General features: G+C 42.1%; 1 protein-coding gene across 1 annotated transcript; it reads right to left on the bottom strand.

The window, feature by feature from the left end:
- Position 1: 1 nt before the first annotated feature.
- Positions 2-22,136, bottom strand: LOC137256330 (probable tRNA (uracil-O(2)-)-methyltransferase). Its single transcript, XM_067794109.1, has 11 exons — positions 21,602-22,136; positions 21,221-21,341; positions 20,133-20,337; positions 19,951-20,019; positions 19,281-19,388; positions 13,038-13,109; positions 12,205-12,311; positions 8,844-9,027; positions 5,239-5,572; positions 3,747-3,863; positions 2-3,215 (listed from the first exon to the last, which is right to left on the bottom strand). The coding sequence occupies exons 1-11, from the start codon at positions 22,038-22,040 to the stop codon at positions 2,995-2,997; spliced, it is 1,977 nt and encodes a 658-aa protein (XP_067650210.1). The 5' UTR covers positions 22,041-22,136; the 3' UTR covers positions 2-2,994.
- Between the last annotated feature and the right edge of the window lie 1,370 nt (positions 22,137-23,506).

Raw genomic sequence — 23,506 nt, 5'->3', positions numbered from 1 at the left:
GTTTGTTTTTATTTAGTTTATTTATTAAAATATGGAACAGGTTCTCCATACCACAGGATGGAGCCAAGAGCAGTTCAGAGCGGGGAAGGGAATGAAAGAAAAGGACCTACTGATGTAGATGGAATAGTGTCATTTTCAAAGATCACAAAATATGTATGAATATATTTTCCAAATCACTGCGGGTTTTTTTTCATTCATGTAAAAAATTATCTACGATGAGGATTTATGTGGTTCAATGGACCATGTTCAGAATCTAAAATTTCCAGTTAAACAGGTTTGTTTTGCCTTTTGTTTTTTGCCCTCCTCTATAACATCCACAAGAAGGATGGGTTACCTTTGCAGTAATGGTCCAGAGCAAAGATAGTCATTTATGACTCTGAGAGCTTTGAAAATCTAGGCCCTGGTAATTGTGAATGGAGTCCCATGTACACTTACAGGGATCACAATTTCTGGGATAAGTTTGTTGTGACCTGATGAATTTTCAACCCATGTCCCACACCAAACCACCACTTTGGAATGATTGGTGTGGTAATCACACTGCGAAGGGATGACGGTTCTGAGAACTAACATACCTGTGACAATCATTTTTCACCTTGTTGCTTAGATCAATCACTAGTCTGATCCAGACAACTATTTACCAGGTTAGACAAGAGTCATCAAAAGATGACATATCCCCCTGGCCCCCAACATATTTGAAAGGACAAATCATCTGACAGTTACTTAATGTTTTCTTAGATTAAGTTTGAATCGTTTCCATGGAAGTCATGAACAATATAAATGCCATATATCTGTAAACAGCAAAAGGCACCACTTCAAGATCTGTCTCATATATCTGCCAAGATCTGCTGAAAGCTAGGAAATAGTTTCCTCTGGAAACGAAGCATATCCCTCCATTTTGAGACTAAGTCAAAATTGTTTCCATGGAAACCAGGAAAAATAAAAATAACAAAACATTGTAAGTAGCAAATGGTACCACTTTGCGGTCTGCCTCGAATATCTGCCAAGATTTGCTGTAAGATAGTGAATAGTTTCTGAGATGAGGCCCATCCCTCCATTTTGAGACTAAGAATCGTTTCCATGGAAACTGGGAAAAAGATAAATCACAAAAATCTGTAAATAGCAAAAGGCACCACTTTAGGGTCTCCCCTACATATCTGCCAAGTTTTGCAGAAAGATATTTAGAAGTTTTGGAGTTGTGTTCCGGAAACGAAGCCCGTCCCTCTATTTTGAGACCAAGTCCGAAACATTTCCATGGAAACGGAGAAAATAATAAATCACAAAAACCTGTAAAGATCAAAAGGCACCACTTTGGGATCAGCCACACATATCTACCAACTTTTGCGCACAGATATTACACAGTTTTTGAGATGTGCTCCGGAAACGAAACACACCTCTCACTTTTAAGACTACGTCCAAAACGTTTCCATTGAAACCGAGAAAATAATGTATCACAAAACCTGCAAGTACCAAAAGGCACCACTTTAGGTTCTGACTGATGTATGTAACAAGTTTTGCAGAAAAATATTGAACGGTTTTTGAGTTCTGCTCCGGAAACGAAACCCACCTCACCATTAGGCTAACACCAAAATGTTCTATGGAAAAAAACAAAAAAAAATAAAAATGCCAAAACTCTGTAAATAGGAAACAGCACAACTATAGGTTGAGATTGTCATATCTATCAAGTTTGGTCTAAAAATATTGAACAGTTTCTGAGTTATGCTCTGGGAAACAAAATGATTATGGATGGACGGACGGACGGACAGACAAGGCGTCGACTATATCCCCCTGCATTACATTACATGCCGGGGGGATAAAAATATGCAGCTGGAATTTTGCACTGTACCAAACAACCAGGGCACACCTGCATGCACATACACATTGTATATGATCAAGAGCCCATCATTCATTATGGATGCAAACAAGATCGATCAATTAACCAATTACTTGATCAGATGTTCCAGTACAAAGAACTGTCATACAATTTGTTCAGAGTCATTCATTAAAGTCTTGCTAATAATGCTATTGTTACAAACACTGTACTTAAAGCACAGTGTTGTGGAACAAATGCACTGGAGGTCAGGTAAAGTTGCCCCTTTGGGGATCAACAGCATGAGTACAGGATTGGGAAAATGAGTGAGTTTAGTTTTACACTGCACTCCGCAATATTCAAGCTATATGGAGGCAGTGATTGAAATAATTTTTCAACTCAACCTGACAGCCAGGCTGGTGGCCCATAAATGTTGTCTGCCCATCTTGAAAGTTGCCTGCCCACCTTTGTAACTTACTTTTTTGCAATAACTTACAAAAGGCACCATTTTGTAACAAGTACAAACGAGTAAGTAACCCTCTCTTTGATTGGTTCTTACTGAACCACGTGACTACAATCCAATCATAGCGTAGCTTACTAAGCCAGCCAGTTTTAGTGTCCTGTTGCTATCGTCACTGGCTGAAGAGTTGTCATGTATAATTATGGAATATACTCGTAGCTTTCATTCATCTTTCTTAAATCAAAATATAACATGACAATTAAAATGGAATGATCGTCCTGAAAGCGAACTGAAAGTAGGTCAACCTTAAAAGATTCAGCCAGACAATCAGGCAGGTGGAGAGAATTTCCAGGCAGCCCCACTCAAAATTTACCGGCCACAGGCAGTCGGGCAGGCCGTTATTTCGATCACTGTATGGAGGCAGTCTGTAAATAATCTGGACCAGACAATCAAGTGATGAACAGCATGAGCATTGATCTGCGCAGTTGGGAACCAATAACATGTCAGCCAAGTCAGCAAGCCTGACCTCTGATTCTGTTAGTCACCTTTTATGGCAAGCATGGGTCAGCATTGGGAGAAAATGGATCATATATGGAACAAGTGAGCCCTTCAACTTTCAAGTATTCTGGTGGTTAAGGACACAGTTCTAAACACTGTTCTTGCACCTATAGAACATCATCTTCATGAAAGACGCAGGTAGGCATGTATATGTTAACAAGGAGCTGCATTATTTCTCAAGTGGAGGCTTTCCTCGTAACTCCGGTTGTCCATGAGCAAAGTCACACTTGTCAGCTGAGCGAGGGCAGCCATCGGGATGGTTTGCATGGAACCAGCACAGTGAAGTCTTGTGATGGTCTGCAGCTGACAGCTTCTTGTTTTTGGCTTTGCGGGACTGACTCCAAGGGTTGGCTTGTGAGAAATCGCGGAGACGCACCCGCCCTCCAGACACTGCAGATGCATAGAGGAGGATTGAGAATTTCAAAACAGTAATGCACACACAGAAGTCCACTTCATTGTTCATCAAAAGTATTCTTAAAGGCTTGAATAGCCTTATGAAAATGGATGTGTTGAAGGATTATGATATGAAAATACCTTGGAAACATGAGTAGGCTTTATACTGCTATCAGCAATATACCAGTCATATGAAGGTGGAGGACACCAGACATTGGCTTTACACACTGAAGCCATGTGGGTGGTCAAACCTGTGATTTAGGCAGGACAAGCAAATGCTTTAACCAATAGGCTACCCTACCTCAGTGGAAAGAAATATGAATAGCTTTAAAAAACCTTAAACTTTGTATCTATGACAAAACCGAAAGTCACTTAATTGTCAAAGTTACTGGCTCTGCTGAAGCTTCTGAAGAAGACGTGATACGCTGGGTTCCACAGATAACATCCAAATCAGGGTACCTCAAGTATGCTGAATGGCTAAAGGACATTTCACTTTACAAAGCATTATAAGACTAAACACAAGGTTACCTTGAAATACACTGTTGTGGTTTCGTAGCAGTGTCTGCAGGCCTCCACTCTCTGCCTTCAGCTGCTGCAGGATGTCCTCGTCGAGCAGCTGCGCCACTTCACACAACGGCAGGCTACCTGGCAGGGAGTGTGAGTGAATGATGTTTAGCATCAGTTGGTCATATTTGATCTGACTCACAGAATTCCTTAACATAGAAAACCGGTTTAGTGAACTCAAGCAGACCTCTAAGTTTAGTTTTTATACAAACTATACATTTATTGATTAAAATATACAGAAAGAGAGAAAAACAGTTCATGTTATGTGAACAGTCATTCAATTGGACACATTTGCCTAGTTGCACCAACTCATTCATTGAGCTAAAGTCGAGCATTTGTTACAAGAGTGTATTTTCTGTAATTTTGTATATCATGGATTAACACTGTGATAGTTATCACTGGGTCACAATTTTTAGAGTTTTGATTGATAGTTATTATGGGTCACATATCATGGTAATGGTATTTTAGTGGCAAGGTAGCTTCAAGGCAGCACTTCAGAGTTGCCTCCCTTTAGACACTCTTCTGTATCTGAGCGTGTGTTATGAATGTTGGTAAATACGAGGCCAAACAAGAAAGTTCTAAGTTAACAGTGATGCAGTGGCACAGTGCTGGAATGTTCAAGAATCTGTGACAATATATATATAGGCTGGTTGTTGTGTTGGTGGGACACACACAGACTTACACTTGGATCTATACTGCAGTTCAACTGTTCAACCCAAGTACATCTGTTTCTTCATCAACATTTGACCTACATTCAAGATTGACTTTGGTGGGTTGATATTATATCTGTGACGACCCGTGAAGGTCCCGGGGTAGAATAGGCCTTCAGCAACCCATGCTTGCCATAAAAGGTGACTATGCTTGTCGTAAGAGGCGACTAACGGGATCGGGTGGTCAGACTAGCTGACTTGGTTGACACATGTCATCGGTTCCCAATTGCGCAGATCGATGCTCATGTTGTTGATCACTGGATTGTCTGGTCCAGACTTGATTATTTACAGACCGTCGCCATATAGCTGGAATATTGCTGAGTGCGACGTAAAACTAAACTCACTCACTCACTCACTATATCTGTGACCTATTACTTTACATCTGACTCAGTTACACTTTACTAGAAATCTCTATTGTGAATCGTTGTAACTTGCTAAACGTTTGCGTAAGATATTACTAAATAGTTAGACTTGTCTGTGTCATATTTTGCTGATTCTGAGGGGATTTCTTATACCTTTTGTCACAGCAAATTATTAACCATAACACACTGGTTAAAAATTTTACATGGCTAAGTTCTTCCCTGAAGTAAATTTAATAGTGTGAAGGACCACCAGTACACTCAACCTCATAACAAGCATATGATCTATCAACCTTGAACGTGTCCCATTCCCACTTCACATCATATTTTCTGTCACGTAAAGACAATGCAAGACTATTATGGTTGTAATGTTTACAGCAATCCTACCTCCTTTTCTCCAGTGTTTTCCATCACCAACGGAGACAACCTCACTATCTGGTGCCACGAGAATCTTCTCAAAAACAGTCTTCACAATGGCCTGTTTGGTTGCTGTGGCAACTTTCTGACAATTTCTAACTGGCTCCTCACTCTGCCGAGCCTCAAACTTGGCTGACCATCCCTTCCCAGGCTCTGAGACATTTAATCGTGGCTTCTTACAACATGGAGAGTTAGATTCAGGTTTCGCTTGTACACATCGACTTTGAACGTAGAGTGTCCGTGTCGTGTCTTGGAGAGACTCTTCTTTCTTGGAGTATGTTCTCACTCGACCAATAAAACACACCTGAAAAATCAATCATAAACTTAGCTTGAAAGCTGAATTGATTAATCAGATTGAATATGAAAAAAGCCTGCTAATTTGGCTGTAACAAATACTAGCTCTCAAACGAGAAAAAGGAAGCACCTTAAGCCCCTGGGTGCCGAGTTTTTTCAGGCACACATTTTCATAAGGTTTAAAAAGTGAACTTTGTGTGAGAATTGCACTCACATGGTCCTGGATCTGCGTTTGACTATAAAATTGCACAGAAATATTGAATATTTCATTTCCTGTCTGTTGGTATAAACATAACTGCGACTACCTCTGGGTTTTGAGAAATAGACACTGCTAAATAGTGTCCAAAACTTTTGTTTGCGTGAAAAAACAGTAAATTTCTCCATTTTTTATCATGCACCAATAAAAGCACGCTGTTTCAAGCTTTTTAATTAGTCATCTTTACGATGTGAGAGAGAAGAAAATACAGCCTGATGCCTGACCGACGTAAGTGTATATGAAATGGATTTATGTGCTAATGCATAACGTTACATGCTCAACATTAAAAATGGCTTGGAATAAATGTCAAAAATAGATTTTCCTCTATGACCTCAGATGTCTGCATAACTCTGCTATGCTTTACATTAGGTCACTCTAACTTGTATCACATGGAGAGAATTTGCTGTGGATACGGACACTATATTTTTGTTATATTTGTTGAGACATCAACATATCAAGAATGGCCTGCCAATGTCTCAACTTGAGGACCTGGGTCAAACCCTTGTGGACACAGTCCAATATCTTCACCCATCAGTCAGGAGGGATTCTGAGCCTGTCCTGGTCTGTGAGGAACAAACCTCCTGTGAAGGTGAGTCTCTGAAAAGGCTCCAGGTGCGGCTTCTCCCAACTGATCAACCAATCTAGTTGAAGGAACAACCTGAGAGTGAACTCCTGCTTGACAAACCTTTGACAATCTCAGTGATTCAAAAGGCAGTCATCTATGTAAGGACTGCATTCTATCCCCCGCTGATGAAGGAAGCGAATAATCGGCACCAGTAAGCATGTTAACAGCCATAGGGCCGAAGATATTCCAAACGGAAGTACCCACCATTGGAAATGCTGGCCGTTGAAATAAAAACAGAAGTACATCCTGTGAGGCTTGAAAAGTGTGACATGCAGGTAGGCATCCTGGATAGATAGGCTAATAAGCCATTTTCTCGGTGAGATCTTGAACCGAAGCTGGTTCAATGAAACCACGAGCAGAAGACGAAGATCTGGTGAGTCCCAAATAGTAAGCTTCATATCCACCCCTGTGGCTGGGGTAGGGCATGAAGTCTGAAGTCTATCCGCCATCCATTCAAAACAGCCTCCATACCAAGGTGGGTCTCAGTTTGTGATTGGTCCATAGTCTCCACATCATCCGTACTTTCCTCATAATCTGGCTGGAAATCTTTCTCAGAGCAAGGTGAGCCTAAAGGAGAAGTTCTTCAGTCAGCAACCCTTTTTGTCCCTTTTTGAGGACCGTGAGAACCTATCGGAGATAGTGAAAGGAGGTGGAGGAAGAGAACTAGACTGAATGACTACCTCAGGCATTAAGAGACGAGACTGTTGAGGGGATGATGAAGACAAGACAGGAGGAGCAGGAGGGGCAGGAGGCCTCATCTGGGTGTGTTGATGTGACTGGTTAAACACTGGGTTCTTAAAGTTGTATATGACACTCAGGTCAAAACTTAGAATTGGAACACAGGTGGGTAATTCCCTACCTGCTGAGGCACACCTGACTGATAAAAGTTTTAATAAGTCACTTCCTGGTCCAGGAGACAACTGCTGTGGTACGCCAGTCCCATGTTGTAGACTGCCCTGCTGCTGTAGAGGTACACCACTACAGCTAGATACACCAAACGGGTTAGGTGAGCTCAATCATGCCAGTGCACTCTGTCTAATGAGTGTGCCCTGTCCAACAGGTGCACCAGTGAAAGATGAGTCTAACACCCTCTGGTGTCCATTTTCCATAGGTAACACAGTTGTCACACCAAGTGCCATGTCCAACAGCAATACACCTGAAGGCGCACTAGTAGGATTGCCCGACGATCCCGGGGTAGATGGGATAGGTTGGCCCACAAAGTCTTCCTGATGGGTTTTCCAGCAAAGACTCTGTTGCTTAAGTCTCTTCTTTTCGCCTGCAGATAAGACCTGAATAAGTCAAGGGATAACTTGCCGGACTCAGAACACCTGGAGTCCCAAGTGCACTGAGAAATGCAATTTAAACACCGAGAATGTGGTTCCTTGTGCGACTTGAGACCGTGACACTTTATGCAATGAGGCTGGGGCATAAAGCATGCTAAAATACGAGCAGAAAAAACATTTATTAATCTGCAGTAAAGGGAAATTTTATTTTATTTTAACAAACCAGTAAATCACATGGGACCACCATTTTGACGGCACGTACAAAAAATTTGCTGGCAAAATAAAGCATAATACAAAAAATACATGCTCCCTCCGCCACCGCAAGAGGGAGGAACAAACAGAAAAGATAGACAAAGACGCACGCCAAGATATCTCACACGAACCAAAATGCATGGACTTCACTCAATAAGCATGGGAACAGAAAAAACTAATGAGTGAAACAACCAACAAGAATGAAATACTCAGCATCAGTGAGTACGTCCTTATTCAAAACTAGCAAACTAAAAAACATCACAGGTAGTAAACAAATAGTGACCACAATGCAAAATATACAGCTGCAGTCCAAAAATATACTATAATATAGAGATCTCAATTCAAACATCTGCTTCGTTACGTGAATAAGAAAGGAATGACTTTTCCATGTGGCTACGTGAGAGACTGTGTGACCTTCCCAGTCACCCAGATGTCTTTAATCGTACCGCCTTGGCGAGTGTTAGGTTAGCAAGGTTTCGATTTCGACTTCTGTAGTCTGTTTTCGAAGAGTAAGCGAAGTATGCATTTAATGATGATAAGAGGTAAGTAAAAGATTTAAGCACTTTAGTTTTGTCTGAAATAATAGTGGATGGTATCAAGAAACACAGAATTTTCCACAAAATTCAAAACTGTGAAGTATATATATGTGCTTGATATATTTAGAATTTATTGTACTTCACTGCGAGGGTTGAAGAGGAAGGACACATATGTCCCTATGGCATCCAGGGGGTAAATACTGATATCTCTGAGTATAAAAGCTTGCCAGGAAGACTGCCCAAGTCCAGCACTGAAAGAAAGCTGACACAGGACAAAAGTTCTTCTTACATTACTTGGCTTTTGTCTTTTTGTCAAGTCAAACACTTACTCGCTTTGTTGAGGGTATTCTGAGTGTGTCCTCCTCCACACTGAAGCCACACATCTCCCCAACCTCTTTCACAAAGTTTAGGTAAGTCCGGTACGGGGAGGTACCCTTTTCTCTCTCACTGAACTTTTTGTCAAAGTCATGAAGACAGCAGGGGAGGACAAAATAATTGCAGCTGTAGGACGATCTGTTGAAGACAGGGAGGACAAGGTAACACCAACTTTAGCCTTAGAAGGATCTGTACAAAAACAGGGAGGAGAAAGTAACAGCAGCTCTAGGAGAATGTGTTTATAACAGGGAGTATAGAGTCACAGCAGTTTAGATCTGTATAAAGCACTGGGAACAAGGTAACTGCAGTTTCAAGAGGATCTGTTAAACAGTGTGAGAAGAAAGTAATGGCAGCTTTAGGAGAATCTGTTTGACCAGTGGAAGGACAAGTTAAAAACAGCTTAGCAGGATCTGTTCAAATCATGGAGCTGTTAACAGCAGCTGTAGGATAAATTTTTATCAAAATCTAAATATTTTAGATATTTAAATACTTACCTTACCATAGGTCTTATGCATATTACCTCAAGCTTCGCTAGTAGAGATCAGACAGACGTTGATTCGCCATTCCCTGAATGGCTACCTCGTATAATCTACGGATGTAGTCACGGAAGTGACGTGATCTCCCTACTCGCGGGAAAGCGAGCCATCCCAAAATTCACTTTTACTGGCAGCAGGAAAGAAAGGTCCGAAGAGTCCAAAGTGGGGAGGAGCATCCAGCGTTGGGAGGGAGTCACCGCCCTATGGTAAGGTAAGTATTTAAATATCTAAAATATTTAGATTTTAATAAATTTTTAACTTACCTTACCATAGGTCTTATGCATATGGCTTCGACAGAGAGGACGGTGGTGTGGACCTTCAAATCTTCAGCAGAACAAGCATATGCACAGGAGACCCGGGAGACCAATGTCAACGTCACAGGGTAAACCTGGAAACAGGACAAAGGATAACCCAAGGGAACTCCAAAGAGAAACCGACGCACCCAGAGGGTGAGGTTAATCTTAAGACCAAAGGTAAGAACAACATAATTACCTAATGGGCGGAAGGCCGGGTGAGTTGCTGTGCAACCACCAACGGGCCAAAAGACTGAAGCCCCTCCATGTCCTCGACAGCCAAGTCCCTCAGGTAGTGTGAGGCAAAAACAGTGGACGACTTCCAAAAACAACCCTCCATAATCTGTGGCACTGTACAGTTCCTGTGGAGGGCCATAGTAGACGCCAGAGCTCTAATTTCATGAGGGTTGTTCGCCGTCGGATGGGGAAGTTTCTTGGCATCGTACGCCGCCAGGATAGTCGCACGAAGCCACAGAGCAATAGTGTTTCTATTAACTTCCCCCTTGCACGATGAAGAAAAAGGGATAAACAGTCTTTTTCGGGAATGTCTCTTCAAGGCAGACCTCTGGATGTAACATCTAAGGGCCCTGACTGGACACAGGAACTCCTCCTCCATATCATGTCGTCCGAGGATGGTCGATAAAGGCGGGATGGAGAACCGTCTATCCGGTTGACCGGGAAGCTGATTCTTGGCAATGAAGTCCCACAGCAACCCCAAGTGGACTCGGCCATGTCTAGCTTGTTCAAAACGCACTTGTGTGACATCCAGGGCATGAATCTCACTAACTCTAGCTGCCGTAGCTAGGGCAAGTAAGAAGACCGTCTTCCTGGACAACAGCTCGAAAGAAGCATCCTCTAGGGGCTCATATGGGGGGCCTCTCAAGTGTTGCAAAACGCCATTCAGATCCCAAGCTGGAGGGCGGAACTTGACCTTCTGGTCCTCCAACTTGAACGCCTTCAGCAGGGCAACCAGTTCTGGAACTTTAGAAATCTGACGATCCGTCTTGACCGCCAAGACGGAGTTCAACGCTGACAAGTAGGTACCCAACTTACTGCCTTTGAGATGCTTGGAATTACGTAGAAACATGAAAAAATTCGCCACGAACTGTGGGGAAGCTGTCATGGGATCCTGTGATCCCTGAGCACAAAAGCTTTCAAATGAGCGCCACTTGTCATCATAGAGGGATCTGGTGGATGTCCGATGAGCTCGGGCTATGGCATTCGCCACACGCAAGGAATAGCCTTTCGCCCTTAATGCCTTCTGTAAATGGTCCAGCCGTGCAGATGGAATCTCAGCGGATCTGGATGGAGTTGTTGGCTGTGTGGATGACGAAGGAGGTGTGGCCAATCTGGAAGCTGAACCGGATCTCCGCTGACGAGGCGTCGCAGATCGGGGAACCACGGTCTGGCTGGCCACCAGGGCGCGACCAAAACTAGTCTCAGGTTCTGTGTCTGCTTGATCTTGCCAATCACTTCCAGGAGAAGAACGGGTGGTGGAAAAGCGTACGCGTCTAGACCCTCCCACGACAGAGATAGAGCGTCGACTGCCCAAGTCTGTGGATCCGGTATGGGAGACACGTAAGTTGGTAAGTACGCCTGTAAGCTCGCGACAGCGACGGCTAGCAACCAACATGGCTACCTGCGAAACATGCCACGTGAGACAAAAAACACATGAAAAAAGGCAAAAACCGGGAGGAAATACCATACAAAATAGCAGAACAGATGGAGGAAGTATCCCTGACGGAATAAAAAAACCTCCAAGCCCGCTGTGACACCTCACAAACGACGCAGGAAAACCCACATCGAAGTGACAAAAAAGGAAACATTTACAACACGAGGTAGCAAGGTAAGTGAAGTTAAATTCAATTTAACTAACCACACACCTAGGAAAACAACACACACCTACCTGTTGAACGACAACTTTATTCAACACAATAGAAAAACTCCGAGCGAAACAAACACGTCTGATCAGACGAACGCTAGAAGTAAAAGTGGATTTTGGGATGGCTCGCTTTCCCGCGAGTAGGGAGATCACGTCACTTCCGTGACTACATCCGTAGATTATACGAGGTAGCCATTCAGGGAATGGCGAATCAACGTCTGTCTGATCTCTACTAGCGAAGCTTGAGGTAATATGCATAAGACCTATGGTAAGGTAAGTTAAAAATTAGTTAAAAGGGAGATATCAGCTGCTAGATGTGTTGAACAGAGGCATAAATAAATAATATGAGGACCTAAAGAAGAATCTTTTTAAACCAGAGAGTAGGTAAGATTTTGTTTATGTTATGCTAATTGGCAATATTTGACCTTTATGTCACACTGGCCTATTCAAAATTAATGCTGACCAAACAAACGCATGACGCCAGTCACATAATGTCAGAATGACGCACAATCATCCAAGTAATGGTCTTACTGCACAGCTTTTTTCCATATAATGCCTTGTGAATCAGACTTAAAACAGAGACACACACAGTCCATGTATATACCTTGCTGCCATTAGCGGTATCCATGGCGTCAGCTCATCACTATGGTTACCAATCAACCAATCATATGTTGGAAACAAGCTGTCTGCTGATGGAATAATGGTCTGTTCCTGGAATAAAGACATGGGAAAACCATAGAAAGGTATTTTGATGATAGAAAGATATTTAACGTAGCGATGCAATTTTATGGGATGTTTTTATGAAACCAGCACTCAACAATAATCATGCAATATGAATGCAGATTGAAAACATATGAATCTGGACCTGACAATCCAGTGGTAGATGTTCTCAGCATCAGTTTACACCATACAAACACCTTCACATGCAAACATCAAAGTCACAGGGTCTGACCAGCAAAATCACATTTCAACACCCCTGAAGATCAGGCTTAGGACTGATCTTCAGGAACCCATGCCTGCCTAAGAGGCAATGGGGTCAGACACGCTCACTTAGTTGACACATGTCATCGTATCTCATTTGCGCTGATCTCATGCTATTGATCACTGGATTGTCTGGACCAGATTTGATTATTTAGGGACTGTTGCCATATAGCTACAATATTGCTGAGTGTGGTACACTCACATTCCATCAGTCACCAGTTACGACCTTCACATGTTAGCACATCAGCTTCTTCACTTACTAACTAAAGCAAGTTTTCCATCTTTCATGAAATAGCATCTCTAAGGACAGTATGTACATAAACTGTTTGATAAACCAAAGACATCAACAATACAGTTAGTACTACTTACTTCACTTCACACAATATTACTACCAACTATCTCAACAAAACATTACTGCTAATTCCCTCACTCTGTACATTATTACTCAGAGAATACCTTCAGAATTGTTTCAGATCCATACATATCCCAGATACCTCTCCTCCTGATGTCCAATCCAAGGCCTCGATGCTGCAACATTGTCTACAGAATTACCAACACATCGACAACATGTGCACATTTTCTCAAATACATGTTCTTATCACCTATTTACAGAATTATATGTACATACTTAAATCACTTAAATGGTTTTGAAAAAGTATTCAAGACCACCAGGATCGTGATCTACATGTCACTAATGAATATGTATGGTGACATCCTTAAATCAATGAGTTTTACTGTTAATAATACTGTTACCACTGTCTTCTTGTGTTTACCTATCGCTCTGAAAAACAATCTGTATAAATAACAGCAAAATGTAATTTTCTGAATAAAATTGATATTTTACACTTATCCTGACTCATGCTTATTGCTTATCTCCTCTTCCCTGGCGAAGGTAGTGGAATACCTGAAATCCCTTGAAGTTCCCTTCTAAAAGAAGTGGATGTAAAATACACTCACCCACGTGTAGCCTCCCCTTTTCCTGTGCAGACGGCCAGCTGACCGACCATGCTTGTTACTCTCTCCTTGTAAATCACCCAACACGAGAATTATAGGAATTCAGCATGCCTGTGAGGGGCGGCTGGGAGGGCTTTCGTCATGAGTCAGGATAAGTATAAAATATCATTTTATTCAGAAAATTACATATTTTTTTCTTATCCTGACTCATGGTTATTGCTTACAGAATCGGATGGAGACGGTGGTGAGTCAGGCCATGCTGGATTCGGCTGGCTATCAAAATTATGCCCAGTAATTCCACCACCCATCAGGAACTTGTAACGGCGATAATTCAGTCCTGCTCTTCTAATATTCATTGTAGATTCTGGGGGTATCTTATCCAGTCGAACTTGTCTTTAGCAGAAGGCTTCGTTGACTGGAATGTGGTGACATCAAAAGTAACTAGTGTCCTGCTAGTTTCTGATGCAACTAAATGTCAAGATATAGCAATCAAGACAAGTTGCGACCCCTCTTCATGTACAAGTATCTTCATTATGAGTACAGGTTCCTAATCACTCATGCTTTCCACCATTATACTCCGCAGAGCGTCTGGCTTCCACAAGTCACATGATAAAACGGGAGAGTGAACTCAGCGTCTTCGGGGAACTGTTAGTTGCTGAGCAACGACAAGAGGCCCAAACTGCTGAATGCCAAAGACGTCGTCCATGCCTATGTCTTGTAGATAATGGTTGGCAAACACTGACTTCCAAAAACAGCCCTCCATTATAGTATAGTTGATAGTGAGCAATTCCCATACAGCACTAGTGTAGAGGCCAAGACTCTGACTTCATGTGGGTTGGAGGCTCGCGGAGGTTCCAATCCTGCTGCTTTATAGGCTCTCAATATAACAGCTCTGATCTACACTGAGATAGTGTTGCAGGATACTTCCATAGGTGTCTCAGTGGATATAGGGATAAACAGGCATCACTTGTGAGATGTTGAAGTATGATGTTTAGATCCCATGCTGTTGATGTTCCAACTTGAAGGAGTGTAGTAAGGCAAGTAGCTTGGGTACTTTAGTCAGCTTTGTTCCTGTTTCCATGGTGACAACTAGCTGAGAACTGCCCATTATGTATATAATGTAGAGCCTTTCAGACCCCTGGATGTCGTAAGTCACATAAATATTCTGCTATCTGCGGATATGTTGCCTTCAGCTATCTCAGTAGTCATGAGCTCCAAGTATTGAAAACAAGGCCAGTATACGGAACTGTCTGTCCGGTTCACCTGGCAGCTGTCAGATTTTCTCGATGACTGTTTGTAGCAGCACTGGAGGGGGAAACATGAATGTGTTTAGTCCTTCCCATGAGATGGGAGCATCTGATGCCCAAGTTAACAGATCTGGTACCGGTGACACAAAGGTTGCTGTCTGTTAGTTGAACCTTGTTGCAAATAAGTCTATTTGCTGTGATATGAACCTCCGGTTCATTAGTTGAAACGTCTCTCGGTGCAGCATATACTCTGTTGAAGATAGACTAAGAGGGCAAGATAAGGCGTCTGACATGATGTTGCAGGCTCCTGGTATGTGAGATACTTTTATTTGCAGATTCAGACTGTCGACCACATCGAAGAGTAGAAACGTCAGGTGTAGTAGAGATGGAGGTCTAGTTGACCCTTGTTTACGTAGAAGGCTACTGTAGAGTTGTCCGTCTGGATCATCAGTAGCTTGTCTATCAGTGTTGTCGACCAATGATGGATAACATGCATCACCACTTTCATCTCCAACTGGTTGATGTGAAGAGCTCGATCTTCCTTCTTCCAGAATCCTTCTGCAACCTCATTGTTTAAATGGGCACTCCATCCTTGGAGAGACGTGTCTACCTAAAGATGGTTGCTGAATGCCAGCTCTAATACGTAAGTTCCTGCGCAAACATTGACTGGCGAGTCTACCATAGCAGATATGGTCTCAAGATGTCCAGTGTCGTAAACAGGTCAGGACATGAAACCATGCCTCAGGAACCGCTGTCATAGACGCAATAGTAGGTGTCTTCGTCTGGTCATATCCTGAGGTGACATGAGCAGATCGAGTAGACATTATCACTGACATACTGATAATGGAGAGAGTAGAACTTGTTCTAATCATCAGCTTGAACTCTGACCCACCGATTCTGGGACAGCGATGTATTTCACTGCAGTGATGAATAAAATCCCGAGGAGATTCTCAAGTCATCCAAGCTGAGTTAGTAGCCTGATAGTGAATTCCAACTGTAGACTGAGGTGACTTCTCTCATGATGGGCTTGTATGCCATGAAGATGTGTTATTCTTCATCTTCAGATCATCAATGTTGTTCATTATGAACGAGTTGACATTCCAAGGAAGTGTACTTATAGCTGGCTGGCTGGCTGTCTGATCAGAAACTGCAATTCACTGCTGCATGCCTTCTGATAGGCAGCGTGGAGCCTGTTGTTAGAAGATCTCTATGCCGTCTGAAGAATCAAATGACGCTGTAGACTGCTAATCTAGTGTGTAAACAACATCTTTCCATCGTTGAACGACTCTAAGTCAAATGTAGACGACTTCCTAACACTGGAATAATAACATCACATTTTCCGCAGGGCCTTGTCTCTTGAGGACCAATCAGATTGTAGATGTAACGTCACTGGCTTTCTTTGCAGGGCGTTGTCTCTCGGGGACCAATCAGATTGTAGAGGGTGTAGCAGATAACTGATCATCATGAAATCTTGTTCAAATGGTCATATCCTTGCTAGCATTTAGGCTTGTCCGTAACCATGCTGTTTGACAAGCACATGCCTAGATGAGTAAAGCGTGTGAAAAACTTCCGCTGCTTGAAGCTGACAAATTGTCTTCCAGGTAGATGTGTCTGAATTTTTCCACCGAAGATAATACTATCATCTCTTGTGATCGGAGGTGTAGTTTGCAGTGGTATGTTGCAGTCATCTCGAAGAATCTTCGTGACATATTCATCGTTGAGAATTCCCCAATTCTTCCAGTAGAGTTGAAGACATTCACCAACTGGAGACGGTTGTATGGGAACGGCTGAGGGTTGAAACTCCTGTTGTTCTGACTCTGATCTTCAATGTTTAACTCCTGTACGCTCCGGTATTAAACTTCTTATCTCTCGTTCTCTGGACTCTGGAGAACTTGGACTTGTTAGCGTAACGCTGACTTGTCTGCTTGAGCACCATTGTCAAGGTGCCAATGGACTTGATCATCATGACGTCTCTGAAGTCTAGGGCAATCATCCTTGTTACCTCTTCAATCTTGTCGAGGAAGTAGATTCAGTCCCACAGTAGTTGAGGCGAGGTGTTCGGACGTAAACTGCTGATCTTTCTTCAGAGCGACAAAAGTTGACAGGATCATTCACTCTTCCTCCTTTGCAGGATTGCTGAACTTGAGATGAGAGTCTCATTGACGGCTCTAAATCGAGCCCATCCGAATGTCGTCTATCTTGTAAGATCATTGCTGGGACTGCTGATGATCTTGTATGCCTCGTCTACATCTTGTGCTCTGATGGAGGGGTCCACAAGGTGAAGAGAGAAGCGATGAGTGTTGAAAGGTGGCATATGTTGTTGTTCAAACTTGGATGCTGACTTGAATGCCGTAGATCATAGATATCGGAGTTATTGCCGGAAACGTCAGCTGGAAAATATGTCTTTCTCCTTCACTTCTTCATCCTATAAGTGTTGGGTTAGTTGGGTCCTTGGATGGTGAAACTAAGTCCAGACCATTCATGATCCATGATGTGACTTCCATGTCCCAACAGAGGGCTTGCTCCGGAGATGACGATTGGTAGTATCTGTCTTCAGCCTTCCATGAGTGCGACGCATTCGATGGATCCTGAAGGGGGCGATGAGTGCTGATGGTGCCTTCGACGAGCTGGGGAGACTGATGAATATCTTCACTGATGAGTAGACCTGTGAGAGCATTCACCCAGATGAGCTTCCTCACACACGAGGTTGTAGTCACTCACGTGAGTGCACTCGCCCGTGCGTGTGCCCTCACTTGATGTAGGCAGCTCTCTCTCCGGACTGTGACGGGATGACAAGGACGACGGTGACGATCCTCATGAGCAGGTGCGTGCATACACCTAATCTTCATCCTCTGGAGTGAGTGAAGATCTAGTTGAGTGCTCACACGGAGCAGCAGTCGATGTCGTAGAAGATTGTAGTCTTCGTTCTTCTTCAACAAGACCTCCAAGCTCATGTTGGATGAAGGTGTCTGTGTCAAACGGATGCGTTGAGTGCAGTCACGGCTGACTCGTAGAGATGTCTGTTGTGATGACCGAGGCTGCTGACGAAGTCTGCATTGTCTGACGACCCAGAGCAGTGACCATGCAGTATTGGCCGATCTAGGAGCAGCAGTCGACGTAGTTGAAGATTGTAGTCTTCAATCTTCTTCAACATGACATTTCCAAGCTCATGTTGCATGAAGGCATCTGCGTCGATCAGTTGCGTTGAGTTCAGTGACGGCGACTCATAGAGATGTCTACCGCGATGATCAAGGCTGCTGACGAAGTCTACGTTGCTCAGAGTGTAGCATCAACGATGACTCATCGTAGATATGTCGTTCCTGTAGAGGGATGATCTCGTCACCACAGACTTCTTCATCGAAGACTGTTGATTCTGCGACTTTGTTGCAGACGACTTTGTCTTCCACAACAATGGTGATCTAGACTTCTTAGGCTGTGACAGTCCCGTTCCCGATGAAGTACTCTTCTGTGGTCTAGGGGACGACTCGCTGGTCCCAAGGTATAACCCTGGGGACATGCCTGCATGGTAACTGGAATGAAATACAGCAATTAATGAAAAAACGGTTTCCCAAATCTAAATCATTTGATTAGACATGACTAATGCAAATTGACATTGCCTGTCCCTCGCACACCTGTGAAAAGAACGAATTTTGAAACAGATAAATTTCTATAAAATTCACAGCAAATAGTGGAAGAACATAAGGGCTTACGTGCTGGAGAAAGTAAAAGCAGGTCAACCGCTGACAGCCATAATTTACATGGTAAACACGATTTCTTCAACGGAGACTAAGTCTCGGTTGACGAAATATGTGCTATATCAACACACAATAATCACAAATAACAAATTGTGATACATATACATAAACCACATACCGGATACGACATAAATGTAGTTAAAGGACCGAAATAGTCAAAAAACTTATTGCTGTAGTGGAGACTCCAGGTAACTCCAGCCGCCCTCATCGGGCGATAAGAGAGTCACAAACATGGTTGGTCAGATGACCGTTTGCGCAGGAAAAGGGGAGGCTACACGTGGGTGAGTGTCTTTTAGAAGGGAACTTCAAGGGATTTCACTTATTCCACTACTTTCGCCAGGGAAGAGGAGATAAGCAATAAGCACGAGTCAGGATAAGGAAAAATTGTAGTGTTCAGAGACCGACTATGTTGATTTCTCATTCATGTTAAATGTAAAATATCATTGCAGGTAAATATAACAGGCAAAACATCTCGGATTCCAGACTTAACTAAATTTGTTTTTTAAAATCAGGAATTTGTAAAGTCCCTATTACCTAAAATTCAGAAGTATTTAACACTGCATTAATGCAATAATTTAAAACTGAGCCTAAAAGCCACACTCGCTGTTTTCCATTCGCTACCTGTGAAAGACAAGCCACCTCTTACAATGCTATAACACAGTCTTAGAGACATTTACTTCAGACTCAGGACTGATTATCAGCCTTGACGGATTCCTGTATAGTCCTGCTGGTGTTAGCCTTACCCCTTCAGCTGCTAGTATGTGTACCAGAAGACCGTTGCCACACCCCAGATCAACAAAGGACTGACGCTGTGTCACGCCCTGCTTCTCTCGGTCTGCCTTCCATATCAGCTATTGTAACAAGACATATACATTAATATAAACTAAGCATTGTTGAACTATTGGGTATTTTTTATTTTTCATAAATACATATGCAGCTAAACACTGATTAGAGTGTGCAGCAGTGACTATACTGTCAGTAACAAAGTAGTCAAATGTAGCATTGTATATTCAGGGTTACACTTTCTCAGTGAAGTATAGATTCTCATACTTTTGCTAGGTTGAGTCAAACCCACATTCTCAGAGTCAGGAACTTAATCACCAGCGTGCAAAGTAACCAATCTAACTCCATCAATCATCTTGAGGTTTCTGTACAATATCAGTCATCTGAATTCCATCCCATGGGTTAGATCAACATCTTTTGCATGCAAACAATTAGATGCCTCACTCTGAGAGAGACAGTTTGAATCCTTTAAGGTACTCAACCTAACAAAGTTACTGGAATCTGTACTTTACTGAGAAAGTGTTGTGAAACAGCATATTCAGAAAATTATTTTGACAAATTCATAAAGCATGAAAAATCAAACACTGAAAGTCATGAAGGAAAAAGAAATAATTCAAAAATGTACATTACTAGAAGGTAGGTTGCTATGGCAACATCCTCATACACAAATTTCTTTGGATCTGTCTTCTCTGGCCACTTCTGTGAAAGGAATGACAAAAATATTTAATAACTGTCCTTTCTAGAATGTATACATTTAGTCACAATGGAAATACACGAAACATTAGCATCAGTAATCATTCAAACCTACCCACCTCAACAAATGGATGGCCATATTTGACCTTGAGATCATTGTACAGTCTGTTGTATTCATCAACAGGCACCAGTCTCAGAGATGAGGTTGCTGTTCGCAGCATGTCCTCCTGACCCCATCTCACAATCTTCTGCAGCAGGACATCGCTCAACCACCTCCACGTCACATGACCTGAGTCTTTGTTAGATCTGACAGACAACTGCACCCTGAGGATGGAAACACTATAACACCAATCTTGAATCTTCTTCAAGACATATGGTTGTGGGGTAGTCACATGGCTAAACAATTCATTCATCATTGCCTAAGACCTGGGTTCATTTCCTTATATTGTGATAATGTTGGAATATTAGTTAAAGTAGTGAAACCTAACCTCGCTCACTCTTCCTGAAGCAAGGGAGGTAACAGACTGTTACAGTGAAGTCTCCCATAGTCCATTTGATTCCATTTGAACAAGTTTTTCATTCAAAATTCCAAAATTATGAGAAAAATCATCAGAGTTGGTCTGTCGATTTCATGTGCCTGTTCAAAATTTTGTTTTGCTGCATTTCGTAGATCCTGTGTTAGTGAGCAATTCATCAGTCATAAATGGAATCGAAAGTTGACAAAACAGGCTGGACTTCCATGGGTCCAATGTAGTGGAACCAATGGCTATCATGAGTCATACATATCTCCCACTGACTAATCAAATTCTACAAACAAATGGTGGCACACAGTCAAGAATATCTGATCACTAATCAAGATCTCTATCGGAACAACCTGGGTCTCGCCTTGTAGAATGAATCAGACCACTTAAAGGGGGAAATATTCAACTTTCCACCATTTTCAAGAGCCTGAGTAATCACTGGAACCATGCAAATTAGCTTCAGCTAGCCAACACGTTGGGTTTCCAACCAGCATAGCAGTGCCTTAATGAAAACAAAGGAAACCCCTTGGATTTTCATCAAATTATGCTCTTGAAAACCTTTCACCTTACACACTGCAGTACACATGTGTAGTGCCTGTGCTGAAAATGACTCCTTCAGCACTTGTGTGCCATTTGTATCCCCTACTTCTAAGTATGTTTGCCGTATTACTACATAAACACCCCACCTTGCTGTATCCCCAGTTTTGTAAGTAAACTTGTATGCATCCTCGTTCATGTCCATCTGGTGTGGAGGAGACGACTTCACATAACACACAGGAAGGAACAGTATGGAATCACGTGAGCAATCTGAAGGCACACAAATACAATTGCAAACACACACTTGATAAACTGTCAGCACAACAAAATCAAAACTTTTGTGTCAAACAAATTCTTATATGTTACAGTTGGTCAGCAACCCTTCACATGAATAAGTTTTACGTTGGTAATTTTGGATATCTGGGATAACCTGGTAACCTGGGATAACCTGGGGTAACCTGGTAACCTTGTTAATAAAAAATATTCTGTCAAATTTACACCTATTTAAATCAAACAAACAAGGTCATTACCATAATGAACAAGTTCCCGCAGTGTTGGGTATTTATCAATCTGTCTGGGAATGAGATCCCTCACAATTATCACCATTCCTTCGCCATAGGAGTCCAGATCAACATCTCCGACTAACTGAGTGATGGCATGGGTTGCCTCCCCTTCATCACAAATGTCGTCTGCTTTGGTAAAGTGTTCCGACAAAGAACTGACTTCGTTTTCCTTACTAACTGGATACCACCGCAAAAATAAAATCTTTGCGCCACATAATCTCCTGTTGACTACATGCGGTTTGTTTATGTACACCGAGATTGCGTTTCTGAAACCACTTTTACTTCCGGGAAATTCTGCTTCAACAAGGGTTTCTGGTTCCGTTTTCAATTTTGACTCTGATAATTCAATGCAGTTCACGACAACCTTACTTGTATTTTCCACGTCAACGTTCCCAACGTCACACATATTCGCTGGTGACGGAAAATAGTGTATACTAATGAGGAAAACAGTCTTGAGTGACGCTGCTGTTAGCAATCTGAGCACATGGGCGCTGACATCTTGAATGTTGCATTATTGTATAGCTTGAGAACCTATATTTTATATACACAATAACCCTATAGTGATCAATTAATCGAATGAAAATGTGTTTTTAATATTTTGAGCTGTATTTAAGATGTGACATTGCAGAGAGATATCGAAAGACATTATTACTGGGATCTGTCTATGAAAATCTCAGCATTCCAAAACAGCGAAGGGCCAAAGCGGCCAAGCAACATTATACCAAAACGGATTAGCAGACGTGCTTAGGGTTCTAAAAAGAAGGAAAGAAGTATATACACTGTTCACTTAGGACAGGGAGACTATATACAGAGGGAGAGGAAACTAATCGAACAGCCGTTGAATGTATGCCTCACCTAGTCACGTGGCCAGTATAGCCGATTAGGCGGCTGCCTAGTATTCAGGATTGAGCCCGGTTTGTTTCCAACAGCTGATTAAATTCGCTGATTGTTGTGACAAGTGAAAACCTACATGTAGAAGATAAGTTAACTGTTTTGTCACTTAAGTTCAGGTCAAATAAGTGTTATTAGTGTCAGTATTGGGACAGTTGATTTGTCGACTGGCTTCCATTCTCGATTCACCGCGAAGATGGATTAAACTGTGTCAATAAAAACTTCTTTCACACATTCTTTTAATTTTTAGAAGGGAAACATACCTTTAATTGAAAGGTATTTGCAAGTAATAGTGACAGTTTTATGACTTACAAAAATTGTTAGGGTGCATTTGAGGTGTGTGTGAAAAATATGACATGTCGCCGATCTGTTCTAATCAGTCATTGAAAAACTACACGGCGTTGTTTGAGTGTGTCTAGTTTTTGCTTCAAAAACATCTGTCGCATACACCTTTAATTCTTATGTGGGGAATATACTATCAGGTGAAATGTGTTTGCAAGTAACAGTGATAGTTTCATAATCTAAAAATATGTTAGTGTGTATTTGAGGTGTGTGAAAAATGTGACACATCGCTGTTTTGACCTGACCCGCCACTGAAATACTACACTGCTTGTTTGGATGTTTCTAGTTATTATTCTAAAACGTCTGTCACATACACCGTTATTTTTTATGAGGGGAATATACCATCAGATGAACGGTGTTTGCTAGTAATAGTGATAGTGTTATTATTATAGAAACATTGTTAGACTGTATGTGATGTGTGTGAAAAATATGACATATCGCCGATCTGATCTGATTCGCCATTGATGCTTGCGAAGCTTGGGGGTTATAGTTCTATAGCTGGAAAAGGTGTTTACAACGCTTTGTGATAGCTTTAAACTTTCTGTTTCTGAGGGGTGTGTGACAATGTCAGTTAACATTTTGTTAATGTCCATGCCATTCCCCACATGCAATACGATATCTGAATTAATTCTTAATGTA

Source organism: Haliotis asinina, chromosome 1 (assembly GCF_037392515.1).
Source record: "Haliotis asinina isolate JCU_RB_2024 chromosome 1, JCU_Hal_asi_v2, whole genome shotgun sequence".
Taxonomy (NCBI): domain Eukaryota; kingdom Metazoa; phylum Mollusca; class Gastropoda; order Lepetellida; family Haliotidae; genus Haliotis; species Haliotis asinina.
The sequence above is the reverse complement of the archived record's forward strand: the minus strand, read 5'-3'. Positions and strand labels throughout refer to the sequence as shown.

Coding starts and splice junctions, on each gene's coding strand:
- LOC137256330 (XM_067794109.1), bottom strand. CDS start 22,040: ATGTGTGACGTTGGGAACGTTGACGTGGAAAATACAAGTAAGGTTGTC. Junction 20,338..21,220: donor AAAACTGGGGATACAGCAAG/GTGGGGTGTTTA, acceptor TTCCATCCTCAG/GGTGCAGTTGTCTGTCAGAT. Junction 12,312..13,037: donor GATCTGAAACAATTCTGAAG/GTATTCTCTGAG, acceptor TCTTTATTCCAG/GAACAGACCATTATTCCATC.